This window comes from Curcuma longa, chromosome 9 (assembly GCF_044706935.1).
Source record: "Curcuma longa cultivar G26 ecotype Majalengka, Jawa Barat chromosome 9, ITB_CL_G26_1.1, whole genome shotgun sequence".
In the NCBI taxonomy this organism is placed as follows: Eukaryota; Viridiplantae; Streptophyta; class Magnoliopsida; order Zingiberales; family Zingiberaceae; genus Curcuma; species Curcuma longa.
In genome coordinates, this window is record NC_133869.1 from 7,731,255 (window position 1) to 7,755,106 (window position 23,852).

Sequence of the window (23,852 nt, forward strand, 5' to 3'; positions counted from 1 at the left end):
ATGATGGAGCCCACAGGTAGTTCGTGATGTCATCCTCTTGCTCTATCTTCTCTCGTCGCTTTAGGGCATTTGTCTACCTCTGGAGATTAGGACAAGAATCCAAGTTTTTCAACTACCTGTCTAATTCAATTGAGTCCTTCTATTAATTTAATTAATTAGACCGTGTTACAGTAAATCCGTCTCTAATTTAATCCAAAATCACACATTAAAAAAAAGTTAACTGGAAAATTGAATTTTTATTTATTTTTTCTTTTCATGTTCTTAATTAAGGGATTGAATTGGTCGGTCGGTGGATTTATGAGCTCTCTCAATCTAAATGCTTCCTAGATGATGTGCAAGTTTAATATTTGATTTGATACAAAATTTATTAATGTGTCGAGATTATTCAAATTTGTCATGAATAAATTTAAAAATATAAATAAATAAATCAATCAATTTAAAATAAGGAGATAAGTGGGGTCCACGCGCTTCAGGCGCTCATAATTAGACTACAAAGCATTTAACGTTCTAATCTAATGAGCCACTTGCGTGTTAACAACTACCATTAAACGCAAATAATAATGATAAATCACGCTTTGAAATCTTCTTGATTTAGATTTATTTTTGATAAAAAAAATAAAAGGAGCGTCTTCTTTTTTATAAAATTATCAGAGTGATGTATCTTTTATTTTTTAATCAAAATAGTCTTCCAACCCACATGGCCCTTATAAAATGATATATGTATCATCAATTACGCTGTTTAACATTATGCATTAATTCTAAATAGATCAGTTATTTGTATATATATAATAAGTCAATGTTGCAGCAGTTGTAAAATTATAATACAATTACAGTTTCATAACTATTAGAATACAAATTTATCTTATTCAACCATATTAATAACTATGAAACTGTAATTACTTATAACTATGATAGCAATTATGATTTCATAACTACTATAATATTATAACAACTATGATTTTATAGCTGTTACAACGTGGATATGTCTTGTTCATACAACTAATCTATCAATTTAGAATTTAATATGTATGATTAAAAATAATAATATTGAATAAAATATTTAAGGATAATTTTATCATTTTCACGGGACTGATGTATAGGTGCTCTTTTGATTTAAAAAAAAAATTGAAAGAGGAGCGTTCATTTGCGATGATATGTGTTTTTTTTTCCCTTTTATTTTTTGGAAAGCAAAATTCAAGAAATGGGTCATAAATCAAGCACTTGTCACGCATATATTTTTAAATTAATCTATGTATATTCTTTTTTTAAAAATGTAGTCTGAGGCTACGTGAATAAAATAAATAGGCGTGTGACGTAATACGCGGTGGAATTGTTTATGAAAATTATGCAAAATAAATATAATAATAATAATAATTTCTTCTCGTGTTCATGGAATAAGACTGATCAACTAAATATTTGTCAAATTGTCTAGTAATTTAATGATGATGGATTTGGTTTAAAATAAATTTGAAGATTTTGTTTCATTTCATTTTGTCAATCTAATTGGATGTGTCCGTGATCTGCGGCATTCCAATTTCATTCCTTTTCTTGTGGCATGATTTGTGGTTTAGTGGCCCAAATTCTCTTTTTCCCTCCTAAACGACTAGTAAGTAAATGAACATAGTTTTCAAACGTAAAGAAGACAATGACTTAATTGATTTTTAAAATGATAATAAATTTATTATATTATTATTATTATTTTTATCTATTAATTCGTGCTTATCTAAATATATAGCATGAGCTACATGGATTATTTTATTATGTCATAAAATAAAACAAATTGATTTTTTTAAAAAAGAAAAAAAAACAATTCCGAGTACTACTGGGCCGGGCCGGGCCGGGCCTAAGGCGGTCCGGTTCACGTGAGACCGCTAGACCGGATTATCAAATCGGACCGAGCCGTCGAACAAAACTTGGGCGATAGTGGAAATCTAGAAGCAGATCGGTCGAAGGATTACCATCTTTCGCCGCCGCCAAACGCCACCGGGGACGAGCGGAGCACCCGCCTGTGGACCTCGTGGTTACTTTGAGATTCGCCGGCGAAGATTTGTGGTACATAAACTTTTCTTCTTTCCTGCGTCCTTATATACTAGGGTTTTTGGTGTTTGTCAAGCGAAACTCCTTCGATGTGGCGTCTGGAAACCAATCCGGTGTTGAACTTAAAGATGTCTCTTTTATCGGGGTTGCATGATTTTTAGATTAAATTGACATCTTAAGGTTATAAAGTTTGGTGAGGCATAGTTTTTTTCCTGTATTTCCTGGTAATTTTGACATCAGTTATGTTTCCCTTCTGAATTGTGTTATTGGGTTGCCATTTCTTGTAGCTCGCTAGTTGTGAACGCTGCTTAAAACTGAAGATTGTTGTCCTTCTGACTCTAACATATAAGCCAGTTAAGGATTCCATGACTTCTATTGTTCAATCACCTACTTTGGAGATCCTTGGTATGTTCTTTTCGCTTTTGCATGATTTCTCGTGCTCGCCGTTACTAATACCTTGCCTGCATTGCCTTTTCTATTTATCTCTTGGTTACTCAAGCTAGAGAACCAGAAGGTTTCTCCATATGGAAAGGTCCGCCATTCAACAACGGACAACCGGCAATCAAACTCGAGAGAGTTTCTTGCACCGTGGCAAGGTTCTGTGATAATGGGTCTAGGCTTATGGTGACCAAAAACAACTCTGTAATCAGTGTGTACGATGGCTATAGCTCCAATGAGATAAGGTCTTTTGAGATACCTTCCCTTCTTGGTGCCGCTTTGTCTCCATGTGGGACCTACCTCCAAACATTTCAGAAATCTACCAACCCTCAGGATAAAAATGTTGTGCTCTGGGAAATTCTTAGTGGTGCATCAGTTCATCAGCATTTCCAGAAGAATATGACTAAGACCACATGGTTTGCTTCTTTTACTCATATTCCTATCTTGATGATAAATATCAGAGTTTCATGTAGCATTTTTTGAGTCCTCAGGCCGTCCATTCAGTTCAGCTCTGATGAATCTGTTGCCTGCCGGCTGGCAACAAATGAGATACAATTCTTCGACTCAAAGGACTTCTCAAAAGGAATTATTTATAGGTTAAGACTGCCAGGTGTTGCTGCAATTGAGTTGTCAAAGGCTCCCGGGTCTTATATTGCAGCATTTTTGCCTGAATCAAAGGTTATTAGTCCTACTCTATCTGGACAAATATTGCTCCAGAAAGAATTTAGTAACTAGAATATGCCTTATTACTCAGGGTATTCCTGCCAGTATTCAGATCTTCTCATCTAATAAGGATGCTCAAACTCAGCCCATTGCTAGACGAAGTTTCTTTCGATGTTCAACTGTGACAATGCATTGGAACAAGCTATGTTCTGGACTTCTAGTAGTTGCTCAATCAGATGTTGATAAAACCAATCAAAGTTACTATGGTGAATCTAAATTGAACTATCTAACTACTGATGGGAGCCACGAAGGACTTGTTTCTCTAGGTTTGTTCTACTGTCAAATTTCTTGATCCCTGTTATTAACAATGTCAACCAGTGTGATTGATTTTTCAGAGAATGACAGGAAAAGAAGGGCCTGTGCATGATGTTCAATGGTCTTACTCTGGATTGGAGTTTGCTGTTGTTTATGGATGTATCCTACTTCTCCTTCTTGTTTTCTAATTTTCCCCCTACATTTAAACTGCCATTACCTTTCTGCATTTAGCATTTACGGTGATTCTTCTTTGCTTGTCTTAGTCATGCCTGCAAAAGCAACAATATTTGACAAGAAAGGCAATCCATCACTGGAGCTTGGGCAAGGCCCTTACAATACAGTCAGATTCAACCCCAAAGGAAGAGGTATCTTTTATTTGGTAATCTGGTCAGCTTGTTATCTGATACCACGTGATGAAATTCTTGTGATTTCATCACTTAATAGTTAATAAATCAGACACTTTGATGTCAACTGATCCATATTTCCTTAACTTCTGATTATTCCAGTTGTATGTTTGGCCGGCTTTGGAAATCTACCTGGTGACATGGTATGTCAGATTGGTTTTAGTGAGCATTATAATTGCTTTCTTTCAATCTTAACATAATTTTTTTAATGATTTGCTATTTCTTAAAACCATGATAGTATGATATGTTTGATTTTTGCTCAACAATAAAGATAGATCCTTGAGACTTAGATTATTTGTTTCAATTAATTATTGGTTCAGTGTGTAACATCTTGATTTATCTATATTGCCCCTGGTAATACGTAGTTTGACTAACTTTATGCCCATACCAAATTGGGCTAGTTTATTGTTGTTCTTTCCTTTCGTCAACCATGATACTGCAGTGTCCTGTCGGCAGGCAAGAAGTTGTTCTGACAATTTTTTGAAGCTATAGGAAAATTTTATTTGGTATTACGGTGTTCAAACTTAAAATATAACCATACTAGCTTTATTGGCTTCTTTTCTCCTTGTTTACCTAACCACTCTCTTTTATGTGATAATCTATCATGAACTTTTAGCTTGTATCTGGTGAATCTAATGCTGAGGATTAGATGTCTACACTGAGATTATTGGCTGACCTGGAAAATATACTTGTTCTCAAGCCCCGAAAAAAAAAGGTTAGGTGAGACTTGTAAAAAATTATAACTTTCCTAAGTAGAATTCTTCTTTATTATTTCCTTGGTATAACAACTAGACACAATAGCCATAAGTATGTGGAAGCCAATTACATCGATATTTTTATAACATTTTAGTTAAACGAAGGGCATTGGAATCATCATATTCTAAACTAGGCTAATGAAAGAGTCCAAGATTTTTTGCATCTACAAGAAGGCAGGTGAGAAGGAAAAATATAATGGTTTGTTCATGGTTGTTTTGCTGAAGGTGAACATGTTTTCTTGGTTCAGTGCTCTAATTTCCCCATTTTGCACTTTCCTCTTATTCTCTTCTTTCCCTAAATTTTCAGTGTTAGCAGACTAGAGTTTCTTTAACTCATACCTATTCAGTTCCTCAATAGCTTACCCTGTAGATGGCCACTTAATTACTAATAAACAGATTATGATAGTAAATTGATTGAAGGCCATCTTCTGTTTGGATAAAGGCCAATGAGGATCATAAATATGGATATTGTTTTAAAATCTCTTAGAATGGACATTACTATGGGGTTTACATGGTTTTGTGAGATTGTTCTGTGCACTTTATATAAACAAGAAAATTTGGAAATAAGTTGTAAGATTATTCATGTTTCGATTACTTAAGAAACAACAAGAAAGAAGAAAGTTCTAATGTCACAGAGAGGTTGAATCTTGAGAGATGGATGTGAGGAGTTGGTAGGAAATGAAGAATGTTATCATTCTTGAACACTTTGTTGATAGAGAAGAATTGAGGAAAAATAAGTTAATATGGTATATATATATATATATATATAAACAAATGCAGAGCTATAACCATGCAAGTGAACTAAGAGGAATTCATTGTGCAAGGAGAGGCATAGGAACGTTAGAGAACTTAACAATTGAGAGGGATTTTGAAGTTTGTATGATCATCTTGGGCCTCTTAGACAAATTTTATAGTAATGTGCTACAGTCAACCATGTTTTATGTGTTAAAATGTCTGGTAAAAACATACAAAAATGTTAATATAGTAGAACAGGAATCATAGATGGATCTGGTGGTTATTAGGGGAGAGAGAACATCACTATTTGTGAGCAGTTTAGCTGTTGTTTTTGATAGATGTTAAAATGCTATAAAATGCTTTTGCACTTATTTTTGTGCTCGAGAGGATAGCACAGTCTGCAAACTGTGAAATGCTGTTTTCTTTATATTCTTCTAGTTTTGTTCCTTTTGATAGGCATTTTGGGATTATAAGGAAAAGAAATTGCTTGGAACAACAAAAGCAGAATGTTCAGTGATTAGCGAATGGTCGCCTGATGGGCGGTATTTCATGACTGCCACCACAGCACCAAGGCTGCAAATAGACAATGGGTATCTTTATTCTACCCATAATTATCTTTTTTCAGCATAAGGAGATGTGGCTAATGCTCAACTTTTCCCAAGGATAAAAATCTTCCACCATGATGGATCACTTTATTTTAAGAAGATGTTCAATAAGTTGTATCAGGTATCTCATCATAATTTTGTGTTTGTTGCTAGTCTTGTGTCATGTTCATTTATCTCCCACTCCCATATCAAATCACTGCTCATAATGGAAGAGGCTTGCTAATGCAGGCTGACTGGAAGCCAGAAACACCTGAAAGCTTCAGTGATATTGATGAGCTTGTGAAGTCTGTCAACACTATTAAGATTGGTGACAATGAAAAGAAAGGTTACTCATTAATTCTCCATTAAAAATTGATGACAGTCTATTATCTCATTTCAGTTGTGTTGTTTTTTTCAGCTCAGGGTTCAAAATCTACAGAGACAAGTAAGATCCCTGCTAGCCCTGCTCAAAAGCCTGCTGCATACCGTCCACCCCATGCTAAAAATGCTGATTCAGTTAAGGCTGAGGTATTTACTCTTCTATTTTCACTCTATCTATTTTTGAGAGAAACAGATTGTTTGTAATATTATCCAGTTGATGGTTTCTTTCACTTAATATCTAAAATATAATCATCATAAGCTTTATAGTGTATACAACAGTATAAAATATTAGTCTGTGTTGGACTTTGGGTCTTTGGTTGGAACAATGTGAATTTTGATAGTCTCGTGCAAATACTTGGCAGACTTCAAAACATGTGGAGATTAACTCAAATGAGTTTAGTCTTATTCCTTTTCACTTGATTTGTATACCCTAAACATAAACTAATTGCTATTAGAAAATCAATTCAATTAAAGTTCTGGATCAAGTGATAAAAATATAATAAACATCTCAAGTAATGATCATACCTCCTTAATACAAAAATGCCTCATGCATCAAATGTTAGCATTAGTTGCAACATCGAATGTCATTGATTTGGTAACATTTTAGGATTCAGAGTAAATAATGCTCTTAAGACATCCTTTGTTGAAATTGGTTTATCCATGTGTCTGTAAATATATCTTGGTCATCAATTAATTAGTAATTGGACTTGAACTATCACAATTGGAACTGAGATGCGGTGTCTATAAATATATCTTGGTTATCAATTAATTACTAGTTGGACTTCAACGTGGATGTAGATGTGCGTTGGTTTCTGTGATTTCAAATTCATTTTTTTTATTGGTGCTGGTGCTCCAGTTGGCTTTTTCCTTCCCTCCTTTTTTATAGCGTTTTCATCCTCTCCCCTTGCCCGAAATATGAAATCATATCTTGCTTGGTTCCAGACGATACGAATCGTTATAGGTTTTGTCTAAGTGAGTACCATCAAAATTGTATAGGCACCAATAGCACAATGGCATTCACCTATGCTGACATTAGTTGCTCATAGGAATGAAACATTTTGGCTCTACCCATCCATATTGACCGGCACATAAAAGCATGATATATATTCTAGAGTATACTAAACTAAGAACATAATAGTTTCTTTATTTTAAACTTTTTAGTTATGCTACAGAATTCTAAAAAATGAAACCACATTGTGCATTGCAATTTGCGTCTTGAATACAATAAAATTCTAGCTTTATGATCAACTTGCTTCATTTAAATCAATGAATAAGCTATAATATTATTTTAAGCGATTGTTCTATGCTACCCAGTATGCTTAAATAATTCTTTTATCTTTGCAGCTGTTTGGAGGAATTGCTCCGGCACCGTAAGTCCCTTCTCATCCTCATCATTCTTCTTGTATCGATGAAAAATATCAAAATTTTCACTTGCACATTTTGCTGGACTTACGATATCCCATCTGTATATATTCAGAGAAATGAGCAAGAATGCATTGAGAAACAAGAAACGCAGGGAGAAACAGAAAGAGAAAAAGTCTGCTGAAGCTGGTAGTAATGCGTCGGCAAGTGAGAGCTAGATTTAGTTGTCGTTGCTACAAAACGTTGATCTGAATGGCAGTGAGAAATGATTGAGTTTGCAGATGCAGTTTGATTATTTAAAATTTTGTAGTTTCCTGAAAGGCCTTCGGATTGCTGAGATGTGGTATTTATATAATGTAGTGCTGCAAATGTCTCGAACATTTTCACCTTAATAAAGATATTTTTTTCCGCATATTTGCATATGATCTTTTGAGTGAGAATATTCCTGTACGAGTACCTGTCAGTTTTATGATATGACTTGAAATATTTAAATGTTTATTTATAATTTTGTATTGAAAATAATTATTTTTTAAGCTTTAATATACTTTAATATAAATGTATGTGTGTGTTTAAAAAAAACATTAAGTCATACATTTGAAATGCAATTGTAAGTTAATTCTTTATATGCTAATAAGTTAATGTTTTATATTTCAAATATGCATAAGAACATCATGTATGGGTGTTACAAGATCTAAATGATGTTATAATCAATACGAATAAGTGTTATAATATCTTATATATTAACTTATAAGAATATCTATATTGGTATTAGTGTGCAAATGTTATAACATTCAAATGATATTACAATCAATGTGGATATGGGTATTATAATATCTATACACATTAACGTTCAATTCTTTGAACACAGTTAATGTAGATGAATGTATTTATTTATTTAATATAAAATAAATGAATAATATGATCTATAAATAATAAATATTAATATTAAAATGAATATGAATATATATTAATATAATATATATGTGATATATGAGTTCTATGTTTTTTTATAAAGGTGATATATATTAACATCCATACATATATTAATGTTTAATTCTTTAAACGCAGTTAATATGTATAGGTATATTTATTTATTTATTATAAAATAAAAATAAAGATAAAATAAATAGATAATGAGACTCCTAAATAATAAATATTAATGTTAAATGAATATGAATGTGTGTTAATAAAAAGGAGATATTAATAGAATATGGTATGTGAGTCTTATATATATATTTTTAAGATGATATATATTAACGTTCAAAATCATAGATAACTTAATAAATGCATAATTATATATTTTTTATAAATAATTTTTTGATAGATTTTTATCTTGCATAATTTCAAGTTTGTTCATTTACTAGCAATCCTACAACCGTCTACCCAACTTCAACGGCCAGAATCTTTCTTCTCACGTCATCGAACGGTCGGAGAAGATCAACTTCTTCCTTTACCGCCTACTTCCCCAATTTCCATAATCACGCCGACAAAGAATCGAGCAGGGCGGCAGCAATGGCGACGACCCTCGCCCTCCTCCGTTTCTCTCCTCTCCTTCGATTCCACTGCCACCCAGCCTCCTCCCCTCCTTCCTTCACACTCTGTCTCCGTCCTTCCCCTAAGCACCGCCGTCCCACCGCCGTCTCTATGGTCCGTGTCCCAGCCACCGACCGGCTCGTCTCCGCGCTCGCCTACACTCTCCCCTTCTTCGATTCCCTTCACTACGGCCACTTCCTCTTTGCCCGTGTCCCCGCCGCAGCCGCTGCCGTCGCCCCCATCCTCCCTCTCGCCGCCGCCTACCACTCAGTCCCCTACGCCGCTTTCGTCGCCTTCTTCGCCCTCTACCTCGGAATCGTGCGCAACCCGGCCTTCAGCCACTACGTCCGCTACAACTCCATGCAAGCCGTTGTCCTCGACGTCCTCCTCGCGCTGCCCTGCCCTGCCCTGCTGCAGCGGGTATTCGATCGGCACCCCATCGAGAGGGATCGGGTTCCGGGTGCTGGAGATGGGATACCACGCCATCTTTACCTTCTCGCTCGCTCGCTTCCTGTACTCCGTCATCAATTGCATCCTTGGGAAGACGCCTTACCTGCCTCTCGTTGCATCTGCAGCGGAGCGACAACTTTGAGGTCGTCGGGCTTTCCTGAAACTTGCTGTCTTTTCTACAGGACTACCAAAAATCTCAAATTTATGCTTTCTCTGAGTGTTTGTGCTATCTCTTTATCATCTTCCAGCAGCGTAAGTTTGCAGATGCTTACCTAGTGGAATCAGTCTAAACATGAAATGAATCATGACTCACTTGCCATGCATACCTTTGGACTCTCTGTTGTTCTTATTAGCTTAATTACAACAAAACGGACAAACAGTAGTACTGGATATAAATGTGCCTTATCCACACATATATATAAAGAGGAGCAGTAGATTAGATTAAACAAATCATCAGCCAGTGATTGGTCCTTGCCGCCGTCGTTGGATTAATTCCATATTGGAATAATTTAATTTCTCTGACTTTCTTATTCAGTCAATTCAAATGTTATAGATTGTTTGTTTAATTTAAATATATTAAAGGTACAAATAATTAAATATTACGGTCAAGTCTGGGAATGAGAGAGGGAATGGAATCCCCGTGCAGTGGGTCTATTTTGATCTGCATCAACTAACGAAATCAGACATGCACACGTACTTGTGGAATTTCAAGTGACCGTGTCAAGACTCGATCGGCTTTTTGCTCTGCCTGCAAGTTATTTAAAAAGTTTTTTTTTTTTTGTTTTTGACTTTTCATTGTTCTTCTGAATCCAATGCTTTATCACTGGATTGGATTGGGCCGATCGATGATATTGTTCTTCTTGCAGTCATTACAGCTGCTAGTGGTGTGCCTGCCATGGCTGTGATATGAGTTGATGTCGTCTAGTATATTATATTAATCCATAGGTCTGTCTATACTTGATTCTGATGTTCACTATTACTTTCATCTCAAATTTAATTTCTTTGGCAATTCAAAAAATGTTCATTAAGCTCTTCATCCATTATTATTATTATTTTTTATAATCAAGGTGTTCAAATATTGCCTCATTAATCAAAGAAATAGACAATTTATGCACACCTCGCTCTAAAATATTCATCTTATTTAAAATTCATCCATTGTTGATTAAAGAACTGAGATGTCTAGGCATAGTTACGTTGGAAATCATTAGAATTTGATATGATGTCCTTAATTGACTAATTTTGGTGCACATTGACTTAGCACTAAATCTTTATGTAAAAAAATTCATAATCTTATTTTATCTAATTAACTAAATCACTCAAATTTGAGATTCATCTCAGAGTTCATGAATCTCAAAACTGTGAAATGACAATACATTATCGAAGAATGATCCTTAATTGCTAACTCTTTGTCAAAGACTATTTAATTTACGCTATCTTTATTTATTCACATCGATGTTGCTATTAGTGCTTGGTGAGATGCTAATCGAAATGATTCATCATTAGACATGGAAAATATTTATTTTATTTATTTTTGAACTCTTAAATTTTCTTTTTAATAATAATAATAAAATTTCAACCAAATGTGTTCTTGCTTCTCAAGATTAAGATATCCTATTTCATTATTTGATTTATTATTTTTTTATCCATTCATTTATTATTTAATTATATTATATATTTTAAAACATAAATACAATATTTATAATTATAGGTTCGACTCTTTTATCTTCTGCATTAATGGCAATTCGATGATCTTTTCATTTTTGACCTATCTAAATATTTTTTATTACACTAATATGTCTTTTTAATTTTTTTTCTTAAATTTTTTCTGATATCTTTTATAAATAATATCTTATTCATTTTTTTTGATATCTTAAAATTTCTTAAATGAAGCGGAAATGAAGTGGCGGGATTACTTTGTTTTAACAAAATTAAAAATTAATTGGAAATTAAAGATTAAAAAAAAAGGCGTTATATTTATTCAGGTATAAATAGCTCTTTTCTTTTTTATTCTTCAAACACCCTCACTCGCCGATTCACTTCTCCACTCTCTCTCCAGTTCTCTCCAGTCCCTCTCTCGTCCAGTTCTCTCCGATCGATTCGAAATTCACCTCTCCACTCGAAATTCTCCTCGTCGTCATCTCCTTGATTCTCATGACGACGCTGCTGCTCGTATCCGACGACATCAAAATACCCGCGGGATCGCATGAAAACAGAGCACGCAAGCGCATCGCCGATGATCAGTCCAGCGCCGGCGTAGACAATGCTACCAAAAAGCAGCGAGTAGGCTTGCCTATTTCTACGCCTAAATTGGCGTTAGTTTTGGATTTGGATCTCACTCTCCTAGACACCATCCAGGTAATATAATCCATCTCGCATTGTATTTAGTTTGTTTATCGATTTTGTTTAAATAATTAAATGTTTTAACCGTTTTGCATCAGTTTGATCGAGTGGATCCCGCCGATAGACGAGTTTTGAGGAAAAAAGTGAGTATGCAGCAGGATAAGGAAGACTGTGATCTTTTCTGCATCAAGAGTCTTGGAGTTTGGACGAAACTGAGACCCGGAATCAGAGAATTCCTTGTAAAGGTAATTAATGACTACGTACGTACGTATAGTTCTCTACTGTGAATACCAATTTTCCATCTGTTTGGGGAAGGGACTGATCTGGGGCCGGGGACGGAGATGCGGGGAGGGTGTGCAAGTCCGTAAAGGAGTGGACGCATAGCAGTGTCTTTCTTTGGATCAAGTCACGAAGATGTGAATTAGAGAACTTGTTTAATTTCTATCAAAACTCTTAGCTTCTCTTCTTAAAGATGTGAAGATGTGAATGCCCTAGGGAGAGTGCTAGCTAGCTTCATAGTGCCCGATCAGTCTCAGATTAAGTAATATTGTCAAAAGAGGCCAGGGGCTTAGGGATATTCGATTATATTCGCTAAGTTAATTCCGAGCAAATCTAAACTAGAGTAGTGTTAAATTCAATGCATATATATATATATATATTGAGATTATCTGTTGCGCTCTACCTTTCAGTCATTTTCTTTCGATTTTTTCATACATAACCGAATTAAAAATATTGGAAAAGATTAATTATGAAAGAGTCTCGGGCCCAACATGATGTTGTGATTTGGTTCATTGGTCTTGCTAGATTAATAATTAGTATATATAGTAGGGTTTCTTTTCTTAATTTATTTATAGTGTTTATATAAATTTATAATTAATATTGCATCCATGTTTTGTATTAATCTATAATCTAGTTTTAGTTTTGTAATTGTACTGCTCCCTACATACATACCTTTTCTTCTTCTGTGATAGATATATATGCTCTATTGCTCTAATGTACATAATAGTACTAATCTTTTTGTATGTTTTTCAATTGTAGGCGAGAGAATTATTTGATTTACACGTGGTTACTATGGGGACTCAGAGATATGCAGCTGCGATGGTTGATCTATTAGACCCCACAGGCACTATATTCTTCGGTAGGATCATCTCCAGAGAGGATGCGAGCATAGATGATCGTGGCTCATTAGTCAAAAATTTAGATCAAGTCACTTCTTTGGAGTCTGATGTATTAATTTTGGATGATACTGTGGAAGTTTGGCCACATAATCAGTGGAATCTGATTCTCATTCAGAGGTATATATAAATAAATAAATAAAGTAATATTTCTTTAATTATTTGATTAATCTTTTTTATTCATCATTTAAATGGTTGACAATTGAATTTGTGCAGATACGCCTATTTTCCTTACACTTGGCGTAAGTATAGGGTGACAGGAGATTCACCACTCTATACTGGCGTGGATGATGATGATGCTTTAGCATCTGTCTTATCGGTAAGAAATTAATTTTTTTTATAACTTACTCTTGTACTAATTAAGAGAGGACTAATTTGAATTTTAAATGCTTTAATATTTTTAAAATTTATTTCATTGAGCAGGTGCTAGAGAGAGTTCATGATGACTACCACTTGGTGCATCAGTATACTACGAGTCATGTCGACGTCAGAAGCATACTTGCTAGCACTCTCAGAGCATAGCTCTTTATTTGTCGTTGTTCTAGATTATGCTACAGTCGTATTAGTCTGATACACTTGTATACATTTTAAACTTGATTAATTTGAAGTATATATCCGAGAAAAGTTATTATTCGTCATTACATTGGATAGTACCTTAGTTTCCTTGGGGACTCCCACTGCATTTTGGTTACTGGAGAAACACTACTCGATCGAGTTTAAAAACTCATATGATACCCCTTTGAGACCTGCGGTTACTGGGGAAATACCAAAGGTACCCCTTTGAGACTAAAAGGTTACTGGGAAAATATCTATGAGTTGGTGCTCCTTTGAGACCAAGTGTGGAAAATGCAAAGCATTAGGGGGAATGAGCCTTGTGTGGTAGGTAAGTGCCTATCGCACAGGAAACTCGGGGAACACAATGGAATGATCGATGAAATAACTTGGATCGGTAATGCTCTTTTGATATATCGATCGGCCATCCTCATGATCCAAATCTATTTCTATTGAATTTTGTTGCAGCTAGCCACAGCCGTCGTCTGCCTGTCCACAGCCGTACGTGGGTGTAACAACGTAACTAGCTCCCCATCGATCGGATCGTCTCGATCTCTTGTTCTTAATTAATTAGCTTAATTAATTATATATATTACAACAAAACGAAACTAACGGACAAACTAAACAGTAGTACGTACTGGAAATTAATTAAGATTAATTAATTTGCATATATGTGCCTAATTATCCACACACATGCATATATGTAAAGAGGAGCAGTACGTAGATTGGATTAAACAAATCGATCACCAGCCAGTTTAATTAATTATATTTATTAATTAGTAGAATAAGTAGTACGTGATTGGTCTATAATTAATTTGCCGTCGTCGTCGGATTATTTTAATATATTCCAATCTTGGAATAATTAATATATTAATTTTTGAAAGTATTGTCTTGACTTGAGGTGGGATTAGTTTGGTCGAGGTCAGCTTCATCGAAGGTAATCGCCGGAGAGTAACGAATCAAATAACACCAATAATAGTTGAGAAATTTTTGTTTAAACCAACGAAAATTTCATTTCGCCCCATACATTTTCCGATTTTACGAAATTCTTCTTTGACATTGTAACTAGTCACTTTGACCCTTAGATTTCTTTTTGTTTATACTATTTTACATTGCCCTCAAAGTGATACAATTTTCAGCATTTTTTAAAATTAATTTTTATTTTTTACAAGAGTTCACAAATTCTAAATATTTTTGTTTTTTCATCAAGAATCTGTGAAACAGGAAAATCCAAAATTATTGTTGAAACATTACTTTGATCCAAATATTTCTGTAGAATTGTAGACCAAGGCCAATATATATTTTTTAAGAAAAAAATATTATTTTGAGGATAATTATGTATCAGTGGTCGTGATATATATTTCATTGTCAAACTAAACATTTTTATTCAAGTACATAAAAGGCAATTAATATGTACCTTTCCTTTGCTTATTAAAAAAAAGTTCATCAAATCACATATCCAATAGTTACTATTATTTCCATAATAAACAACAAATTAAAATGCAGAATTTGAAAAGATTAAAGTGTAAATGATATATATATATATATATATATATATATATATATATATATATATATATATATATATATATATATATATATTTGATATTAAAATTAACTTATAAAATAAATAATGATATTTGTTCTCATGGAAATTTTCATTTACATACTACGCTTGTTATAAAATTTTTTTTTCAATATTCCTTTTGTTTTATTGCTCACATTTCTTCATTTTACAAATTACAATGGAAAATAAAGGTAAATGATTCCCCACTTTAAGAACTTGTGTACGCATGGTTGCCAATTTACATTGCTAATTTATACAAATTAGTTACAAATTTATTTATCAGAGTAATTTCCTGGTCCATATAATATAACTAAGAAAAACAAATCATTGAATCGCAATAAAAATAGGAAAGTCAAAGTAAATAGACAAGCTAAAAGCTTTCACTTCATGCAATTGTCTGCGTAACATGACAATAAAATATAAACGTAATATTATTTGAGGTACTTTTCAACGTCAAAGTTCGATAATCTGGTCAGTGCCTACAATGTCAGAGCAGTGACTGTGCATTACAGATTAAAGGTCAGTGCCTACAATGTCTGAGCAATGACTGTGCATTATAGATTAAAGGTCAGTGCCTACAATGTCTGAACAAACACATGGAGTGAAGGCTACTTACTGGCTGTGCATTACTCTAATTAATCATCAATTTTACAAAAATTCGATACACTGCGTAGGTTATCTGTAGACAATATGTACTAATTAGGAGGCCAAAGAACATGAACATTATATAAGGTACAACGAGCAGGGCAACAGATAGAATTACCACTAGTACTAACTACCAATTTTGATCAGGTAGGTCTTTCGTTTCCTTGGACAGAGCAATGACGACGGATTGATCAATCCATGAAGTCTACATAGGCAAGTTTGGCCTCGGCAGGATAGAGTTGGCAAGCTCTTCGTTCAACTTCACTGGCAATGGTGGCATCTGCTTCATTATTTCGGGCATATCAGTCAAGCTGCAAAGAGATTAGATGTTTATAAGTTCAATAAAATATCTTGAACAAATAGAATATCACATAATTGTCTTTAAATAGTTTCTTCTCAATTCACAGAGAGGCTGCATTAAATTCTTTGGATACATGCTCAAAGCCTCCAAGTGCAGATTGCACGTTATGGTCAGAATTTGAATAATTTGTAGGTTCAGCCCACAAATATGATGTACATGCCACTATTATGATGCATGCGCTACTAGGAAACATTGATGTACAGTACATGTGAAAATCTAGCAGAAACTGATCGCGTTTGATTCATTATTTATTTTCCCCATGTTTTGTACAAACTTAACAGTGTCCACTCAAGGCCAACACACTGTATATTCTCCACTTAATTGTATGCAAAAAATACTTCTGGTATTTTAGATTATCTAGTGACCTCACTCATCCACTTCAACATATTCAATCTCAAAACTGATCCATCAGTTACCAGCTCGTGTTGAGTTGTGTGCTAACACGGATCTGTACTGGTTGACATGAAAAGGAAGAGAATTCGGAGAAGCAGCATTGTGCTCGCCTATTGTAAGAAGAAAAAGTTCCCTTCCTTGAGTGAGCTTCATCCACAAAAGCTCACTGCAAATGATGAAACATAGATCCATCCAAGGTTCCATGAGGGGGAACCATAGCAATACAGGAAGAAGACAAGTATCACACAAAAATAGGAAAAGCGAAGAAAAGAACAAGAGGATCAAGGAAATTCTAAATAAAGGATGCACTGGATTTGCACCAACTCAACATTGGTCAAACTGCCAGTATCACTGTTAAACTAATATGCAGTCCATATTTTACCATATATTTGATTAATTCCCATAAGGGCAACAAGATCAAGAAATTGTACAAATTGCACGCCTGTTGGAGTTATAAATTCATAACGCAGTTGACTTTTTTAAAGAAAAAAACAAAGATAGCATGTGTCAAAAAGTATAACATCCATGTTAAGAAACATGGCAATCAAATTCATAATGCATAGCGTATGATATCAATATCGTCAAACTTATCATCAAAAAGAAGATGCACAATTCTCCTTATAAACTAACACATACCTGGGTATGCTAAAAATTGATAACAAAAGGTTGAAAAACTTAAATATAAAAACATATTGTTTCTGATAAAGAAAAAACATACTCTTTCAAAACTGCTTGTATGTTGTCTCGTGTCTGGCAAAACAGGTTTATGTTGTCTTGTATCTGCAATAAGGAACAAACACTTGGTTATGCTTGGATTCATTATACCCAAATCTGGAATCTGTAATCTGTAATCATGTCTATAGATAGAAGTTGAGGCTAGACAATTTTGCAGAAAATTAATAATCCAATACAACAAAGGCAATCTTCACCAAAGCATTAATAAGTCCACTTTGCTAGAAGTTGGAAAATAATTATACAAAAGTGAAACATAGATTATAAACATACCTTTAAGTTAGTAAAGTTTGCTGATATTTTAGTGAAGGCCTCTGTGTTACTTTCAAGAAGCTCTCCTGTTCGACCACCAATATCTGTGCAAGAAAAAAAAGTTTTACAAGTAAAATCAATAGAAAGATCACATTCCTCGTGAAGCTACATTGCTTGAAGTTAATATATTAGTCCAAATAATGGCAATCACCTATTCTACTAAATTTAATGTCCAAAATTAGATAATTTATCATCATCTTCAAAGCATGTTTGTCCAAACTAGGTTAGATACATCGATGTTGTCTCTCCATTGACGTCTACTAATATTAGATCAAGTAAATCACAATGAATTTTCTACCTAATCAAAATATGGTTTCCAATGGAAATTAATCCATAAAACCTATTTACCACAATAAATTTAAAAATGGAAAAAGGAAGATATCAAAACCTTTATATGAAATATCATCGTCATCAACTGGGAGCATTGGTGGTGCATATGGAGGAACATTAGGACGTGTTCCAAGGTGGCCTGTCGCTTTTGCAGGAGTATCTGAAACCCTTTCCTGTGAAAATGACAAGCTGACATCAGAGATTCAGCTTCTAAATAATAGTCAGAAGGTCAATTTAGTAGTAGTAGACATAGAAATCCAAATTCTCCCTAAAGATGAGAGACGATTACAAACCTACAATTCTTTAAACAAGTTTCATCAAAAATAGGAAAAAAAGGGAAAAAAAGGCTCAGATAAACCAGAGTAAGAGAAGGTTTCAAGTGTAAATAACAAGACATTCTCAAGAATAATGAATCAGCAAATTCTGATTTTTGAAGGTTTCAAGTTTCATCAATGTTGGTTCTCAAAGATGTTCAAGACAAAGCAAATTCAGTTTACATAACAGTTATAGTTATTAAAAGATACAAAATAATGACTGGCATGAGACAAAATGTGTGATAAGAAAAATTACCACAATGCAGCTTATGCATTGCAAGAGAGATCAAACATATACACTTGATGAACAACATCTAAATATAACTAAACCAGAATGAAATGTGAAAACAATTAATCAGCACTCACCTCTAACTAAAATAACCAGCTATGCAAAGTAAAATAGAAAATATGCCTAATTAGGAGGTCCTGGAAAGATATCTACATGTTAATCTTTCAAGTTGAAGAGTGGGGTGCTGAATTTCTTGGACATCAATGCATACTAGTTAAGAATTAAGATCGCAATCTCCAACATTCAAAGTGCACTTATCATATCCATGTTAGGACCTAAAATTTAATTTGGTTTGATTCACCTGAATTAACTTAAATTCAATTATGAATTGATTGGCCTAAGTAAGGCTAAGATTAAGAAACTAGGCATTAGAGGAAGGAGGTGATAACATTGAGCTTGGGCAATCACTGATCCATTTTGGATAAAATCCAACTGAAGTTCTATTTTGCACTTTCAATATGATTAATCATAATACAATTATGTGATTGATCACTATATTGTTAAATTGGATTGCCTTGGGACTGATGGATGATGATGATTATATTGTTAGTTGGATTATATAAAATTAAAATACAATCTAGCATTTTAATGCCATGTGAAGGGATTGCAACACAATCTAAAATCAAAAGAGAGAGAATCATATTCATTAACTAGTCACCCAATATCAAATAAGAGGGAAATAGGAAAAGAAAGAAAATGAAAAGGTAGATGCAAGATAATTTATAAAACAATAAGCCTTAAAAAGAGAAGAAAGGTGGCCAAGGCCCAACAGGATACCCTGGAGAGAGAAAAGAAAACAGAGAGTAAGGAAAAAAAACAGGAAGGAGTGTGCTACAACAAATTGTCATTGTATCTTGAGAGTACTATAATACAAAGGCATGTAGCGACAAAAGAGAGGGTGGCGGTCAGTGATGAATTGTTTTGATGCCAATTTGAGATGGGATAGAAAATGGTCCGGATTATTGAGGAAGTCTCCACATATATGTAGATCCATAGTGAGAACAATTTATCAAAACTGAAAGACGACCAAACTAAATCAACACAACAAAATAACTTTTTAATAAACTGGAAGTGCTGATTATGCATAGAGGAATATCACACACTAATTATATCAGATTCTTTTAATAGCAAAACCAAAGAAATAAAACGAGGAACTAAATTCTATAAGCAATTTACCTTCTTATCTTTGCTTTTCCTTGCGAGATTATGCTCTTCTTTCCTCCTCTTGCTGTTCTCCTTTTTCTGGAAAAAATAAACTTGTTTACCAACCAAAAAGTTCATACCCACAGTTGCCAGAGTTTTCTCAAAAGCTATTAACTGAAGTCATAGATGAATGAACTGAGTTCCATTGTGGTCCATCTTGTTCTTTACCAGGGAAACATGAAACACATATCAATGCATAAATATAAAGACAATTAAAATTTAAAACAAAAATCTACATAGTTTCAAAATAAATTTCATAATGGAATATCTTTAACTTTTTTTTTTTTTCTAAAGTTGAAATTTAAGGCTTTCAAAATTCTAAAGACTAATTGTTCATACATATCAAATCTTTCCTTTCCAATCACAGAGAAAAAAGACATTAGATTAGGAACTGCACAAATTAATCCACTCTAGGCAAAGTTAGCAGATGGCTTTAGCAACAACAACACCAGCATTGAGCTCCTTGCTATTGCAAGTGTGTGATAATAATTCCATAAAAAAAAGAAATTGTTGTGCATCTCAGCATACTGTGCACCCAAGTTGGGCAACATTTTGAGTAGAACGGGATTCACTGAAGTTGAGATAATAGAATAAACAGATTTTAATAAATAAAATTTTGAATTAACTCTATGCCCTAATGGTCCTGATAGCATTGAGAGCACACCATAAAAATTTAATTTCATCAATAGATAGACTGATAAAAACATCCTGCGCTCAAAATACAAATTGTCCAAGTTAGTGTATGAAAAATACTTTGTAGATTGCTAATGAAATGTTTAAAATTAACTTTCTCGTCGTGTTAGGATGCTGGCTCGAGGAAAACAAACAGGAAAAAGTGGAAAGACAAACAGGTGTGTATACACATGCAGAAAGCAAAGATGTGAAATTTATGGTCTTTGCAAGAATTTCCAAACCAAGCTTGTTCAACACTACACGTTTAACAATTTCTTTCTAGCCACTCTGTCAGTACCCTTTTGGCACTTACTGAGAAGTGAACCTCATTTACACCAAAAAAAGATAAATCACCAGCTGCTAAAATCATTTATCCTTGTCTACATGCAATAAGCTTTTCTCACTTCAATAATGGGCTAATGTTTTCCTTTACAAGCTAAAGCTCACTTCACATGAGCATCTCAAACCATAAAACCATCAAATTAATGAAATTTTTTAATTTATTTCTTCAAGAAGTGACTCCCTGATGACAGTAGAATATTCATAAAAAAAAACTGAGTTAATTGCACATGTTCACAGTTACAAGCATAGAAAAGCATACATATTCAACAAAATGATTAAGCAAACATCCAAGCAACAATGGTAAAACTTACTGTCATCCATCTACAGCGCATGGCCACATCACGAACTGTCTTGTCATGCAATTGCATGGCAATTTTTGCATAACGGACAAGAATTGCATCAGAAGCATACCTGGAAATCCATGACACGATCAATATTAAGTAAAAAAAAGACAAATATTAAAAGAAATGTTATTCAGAAAATTACAAATACCATGGTTATTGAAATATCAACTATCACTAGGAATCTAGAATGGGGTAGGTGAGGACAAGAAGCTTGCAGATTCAAGTACAAGCATAATGCATAATTAGTGAATACCTAGGGAAGCAAGCAGATTTAATATCAGCATGTCAAGTATCAACTTACTCAAATTGTGTGATTTTTGCTGCTCTATCCAAAACTGTGTTTCCAAACATGCAGACCTCCTCAGAACAGTATAAATCTATCCAAACATGCAGACCTCCTCAGAACAGTATAAATCTATCCAAACATGCATTTCCAATCCACCGAATCATACTGATAGATAAGCAGACTCTCTTACAAATCAGCTTATCCTCATCTTTGTTTTGGTCTATAGTAATTGATATATTTATAGATAGATAGATAGATATATGATTGTTTTCACCAACGATTATTAGAATATCTGGGGCAAATGTTAAATATGCTTCATTAAACGTCATTACCTAGTTGGGCAAGGTGCAAATGATAACATATTTCTAAAAGGCAAAAGTGACTTTCTCATCCTATTCATCCCCTTAAAAAGTAGTAGTTCAGGGTCTTAGACAATGGACAAGAAGTGTCATTAATACAGGAAAGACACTGACATGGGTGCTTGTTCTGATCCTCTCAAATCAAGGACCATATAATTTGTTTGTGCATACACATTGAGTATTATTAGACAACTACACTACCTCATCCTAACTTCTCAGCTATCTACAAGGATATTTGTGACCGGCCATATGGCAATCAAAGAAGGGGAAGAGGAAATATGTTATAGAAAGTTGTCTTGGCTGCCACAGTTTTGGGTGAATCTCCGCTCCCTTTACAAGGGATCAAGAACAATATACTATTTCACAAATGTATGAGGGAAAAGAAGGCGATCCAGAAACTCTCAATTTATTCAAGGAAAGATTGCTGAATGATCTTTGTAAAACATCCAAGGACTTCCACCTGAAATTCATACCTATTAAAGAATCGCTATCTGAAAAAATTTTATTCACTTTAAGAACTTCAAAGCATAGATATGCTGGAAATCTCCAACCCCAGAAGCCGATTTTCTGGATCTAATAATTTATTCCAACAGAAAAAACAAATCCTCCGCAAACAATCCAAACACCTAGTCATAAGGATTAAAGCTCGGGATACTAACTTGCTAAGCCCTTCTTCCAAGGTCGTCTGCTCCTCGGCGGACCACTCAATCGACAACCCCGGGTTATGCTTCAGCGCCTGAGCCGCCGCCGCGGTAGCATCGATAGGGTTTCTGGAAGCCGATGAACCACCTCCACCGCCACCGCCGCCGCCGCCGCCGCCTCCAGGTAAGGGACCCCCATTGGCCCCGTCTGCGTTCGCGCTGGCGCCCATCAACCTCGAAGAACTTTCCCCCAATTCTCAGAATCTCGAGCGCACCGTGACGAAGAGGGAGAGGATAAACAAAAATCGCCTCTGTTCTGTTCTCCTAATATTAATTTAATTTATATTAAAGTTTTCTCTCATTTTCTTTCCTCGTGTAATATCTTGGATGAATTGATCAAGACAGACCGTAGAGCGGTCTTGTTTGTCAAGTTGATCGGTTACGTAAAAGGCCCTAGAAAGGAACTCTACTTGGCCCGAACCTTTTGACGAATGGAATGGAAGGTAATACATCAGGTAGATCCCTATAACGCCCAGAAAATTTGTTTACTTGCATGTCATAATCATCGTATAAGATTTTGTTTATTCCTACTATACCAATTTGTTCACCTGAGTTCTGACTGGACGACAAACTTGCACCACTGTTATACCACAAGGTACGAAGGGCTCAGGACTAGTAGATTGTTCTGGTAGATTGAAGTGGCTCACAAACGAATCGCTTGTGTAAATCTGACTCCAACAACAGTTTCACAGTAGCGAGGTGTAGGACTGAGTATTCGATTAAAATTGAATCAAATAAATCAAAAATCAAATAAATTAATTTTTTTTAATCAACTGACCGATCAAATTTTTTTAATAAAAATCAAATAAATCGAACCGATATTTTATCGATTAATTCAGTTAAAAACCGAATTAATCAAAATTTTTAAATATCATAAAAATTTTATTAATTAATTAAGTATTTATAAATTTATTTATTTAAAATTTATAAATTATTTTTTCTAATTTAAATAATTCAGTTTATTTGATTTAACCGAATAAGAAATTTTAAAATCAAAATCGAACTGAATTAACCGAATTAACTGATTTTTATTTTTTATAGAAAAATAACTGAATTTCTGAAATAACCGAACTGAATTTTTTAATTCGATCGGTTCGATCAATTTATTTGATTTAATTGAATTATTGCTCACCCTTAGCGAGGTATGACCACGAAGTATAAACTGGAGAAAGACTAAACATTGTAGTTAGGGCAAAAATTAAAATGGCATTTTATTTAAATATTTAAAAGGATGCCTCAGCTAGTTTACTAAATTTGTTGCCAGATGAAAATATGACG

The 23,852-nt window shown here is 34.1% G+C and overlaps 3 protein-coding genes and 1 pseudogene across 3 annotated transcripts; 3 read left to right on the top strand and 1 right to left on the bottom strand.

Annotated features, from left to right (window-relative positions):
• The first annotated feature begins 1,951 nt into the window (after window positions 1-1,951).
• On the top strand, window positions 1,952-8,088 carry LOC141834349 (uncharacterized). The gene is made up of 14 exons (XM_074721717.1): window positions 1,952-2,052; window positions 2,325-2,442; window positions 2,537-2,891; window positions 2,967-3,153; window positions 3,230-3,464; window positions 3,544-3,612; window positions 3,717-3,818; window positions 3,960-4,000; window positions 5,804-5,937; window positions 6,010-6,073; window positions 6,181-6,277; window positions 6,350-6,459; window positions 7,657-7,682; window positions 7,790-8,088. The coding sequence occupies exons 2-14, from the start codon at window positions 2,403-2,405 to the stop codon at window positions 7,890-7,892; spliced, it is 1,563 nt and encodes a 520-aa protein (XP_074577818.1). The 5' UTR covers window positions 1,952-2,052; window positions 2,325-2,402; the 3' UTR covers window positions 7,893-8,088.
• Window positions 8,089-9,186: 1,098 nt separating this feature from the next.
• LOC141834354 (protein TIC 20-II, chloroplastic-like) lies at window positions 9,187-9,900 on the top strand (annotated as a pseudogene).
• Window positions 9,901-13,068: 3,168 nt separating this feature from the next.
• On the top strand, window positions 13,069-13,694 carry LOC141834618 (RNA polymerase II C-terminal domain phosphatase-like 3). The gene is made up of 3 exons (XM_074721940.1): window positions 13,069-13,292; window positions 13,389-13,491; window positions 13,596-13,694. Exons 1-3 carry the CDS (start codon window positions 13,069-13,071, stop codon window positions 13,692-13,694), a joined length of 426 nt encoding a protein of 141 aa, XP_074578041.1.
• A 2,199-nt stretch (window positions 13,695-15,893) lies between these two features.
• LOC141834990 (uncharacterized) lies at window positions 15,894-22,826 on the bottom strand. The gene is made up of 7 exons (XM_074722408.1): window positions 22,533-22,826; window positions 21,196-21,295; window positions 19,844-19,909; window positions 18,123-18,237; window positions 17,696-17,778; window positions 17,409-17,470; window positions 15,894-16,247 (listed from the first exon to the last, which is right to left on the bottom strand). The coding sequence occupies exons 1-7, from the start codon at window positions 22,742-22,744 to the stop codon at window positions 16,142-16,144; spliced, it is 744 nt and encodes a 247-aa protein (XP_074578509.1). The 5' UTR covers window positions 22,745-22,826; the 3' UTR covers window positions 15,894-16,141.
• Between the last annotated feature and the right edge of the window lie 1,026 nt (window positions 22,827-23,852).

What these genes read in the sequence shown, in the direction of transcription:
- LOC141834349 (XM_074721717.1), top strand. Translation starts at nt 2,403, where the DNA reads ATGACTTCTATTGTTCAATCACCTACTTTGGAGATCCTTG. An exon ending in ATTCAACCCCAAAGGAAGAG is followed by an intron (nt 3,819 to 3,959) that starts GTATCTTTTATT and finishes TGATTATTCCAG; the next exon opens with TTGTATGTTTGGCCGGCTTT. An exon ending in TGTTCAATAAGTTGTATCAG is followed by an intron (nt 6,074 to 6,180) that starts GTATCTCATCAT and finishes TTGCTAATGCAG; the next exon opens with GCTGACTGGAAGCCAGAAAC.
- LOC141834618 (XM_074721940.1), top strand. Translation starts at nt 13,069, where the DNA reads ATGGGGACTCAGAGATATGCAGCTGCGATGGTTGATCTATTAGACCCC. An exon ending in AATCTGATTCTCATTCAGAG is followed by an intron (nt 13,293 to 13,388) that starts GTATATATAAAT and finishes GAATTTGTGCAG; the next exon opens with ATACGCCTATTTTCCTTACA. An exon ending in CTTTAGCATCTGTCTTATCG is followed by an intron (nt 13,492 to 13,595) that starts GTAAGAAATTAA and finishes TTCATTGAGCAG; the next exon opens with GTGCTAGAGAGAGTTCATGA.
- LOC141834990 (XM_074722408.1), bottom strand. Translation starts at nt 22,744, where the DNA reads ATGGGCGCCAGCGCGAACGCAGACGGGGCCAATGGGGGTCCCTTACCT. An exon ending in GGAAAAGCAAAGATAAGAAG is followed by an intron (nt 18,238 to 19,843) that starts GTAAATTGCTTA and finishes TCATTTTCACAG; the next exon opens with GAAAGGGTTTCAGATACTCC. An exon ending in CAAACTTTACTAACTTAAAG is followed by an intron (nt 17,471 to 17,695) that starts GTATGTTTATAA and finishes TCCTTATTGCAG; the next exon opens with ATACAAGACAACATAAACCT.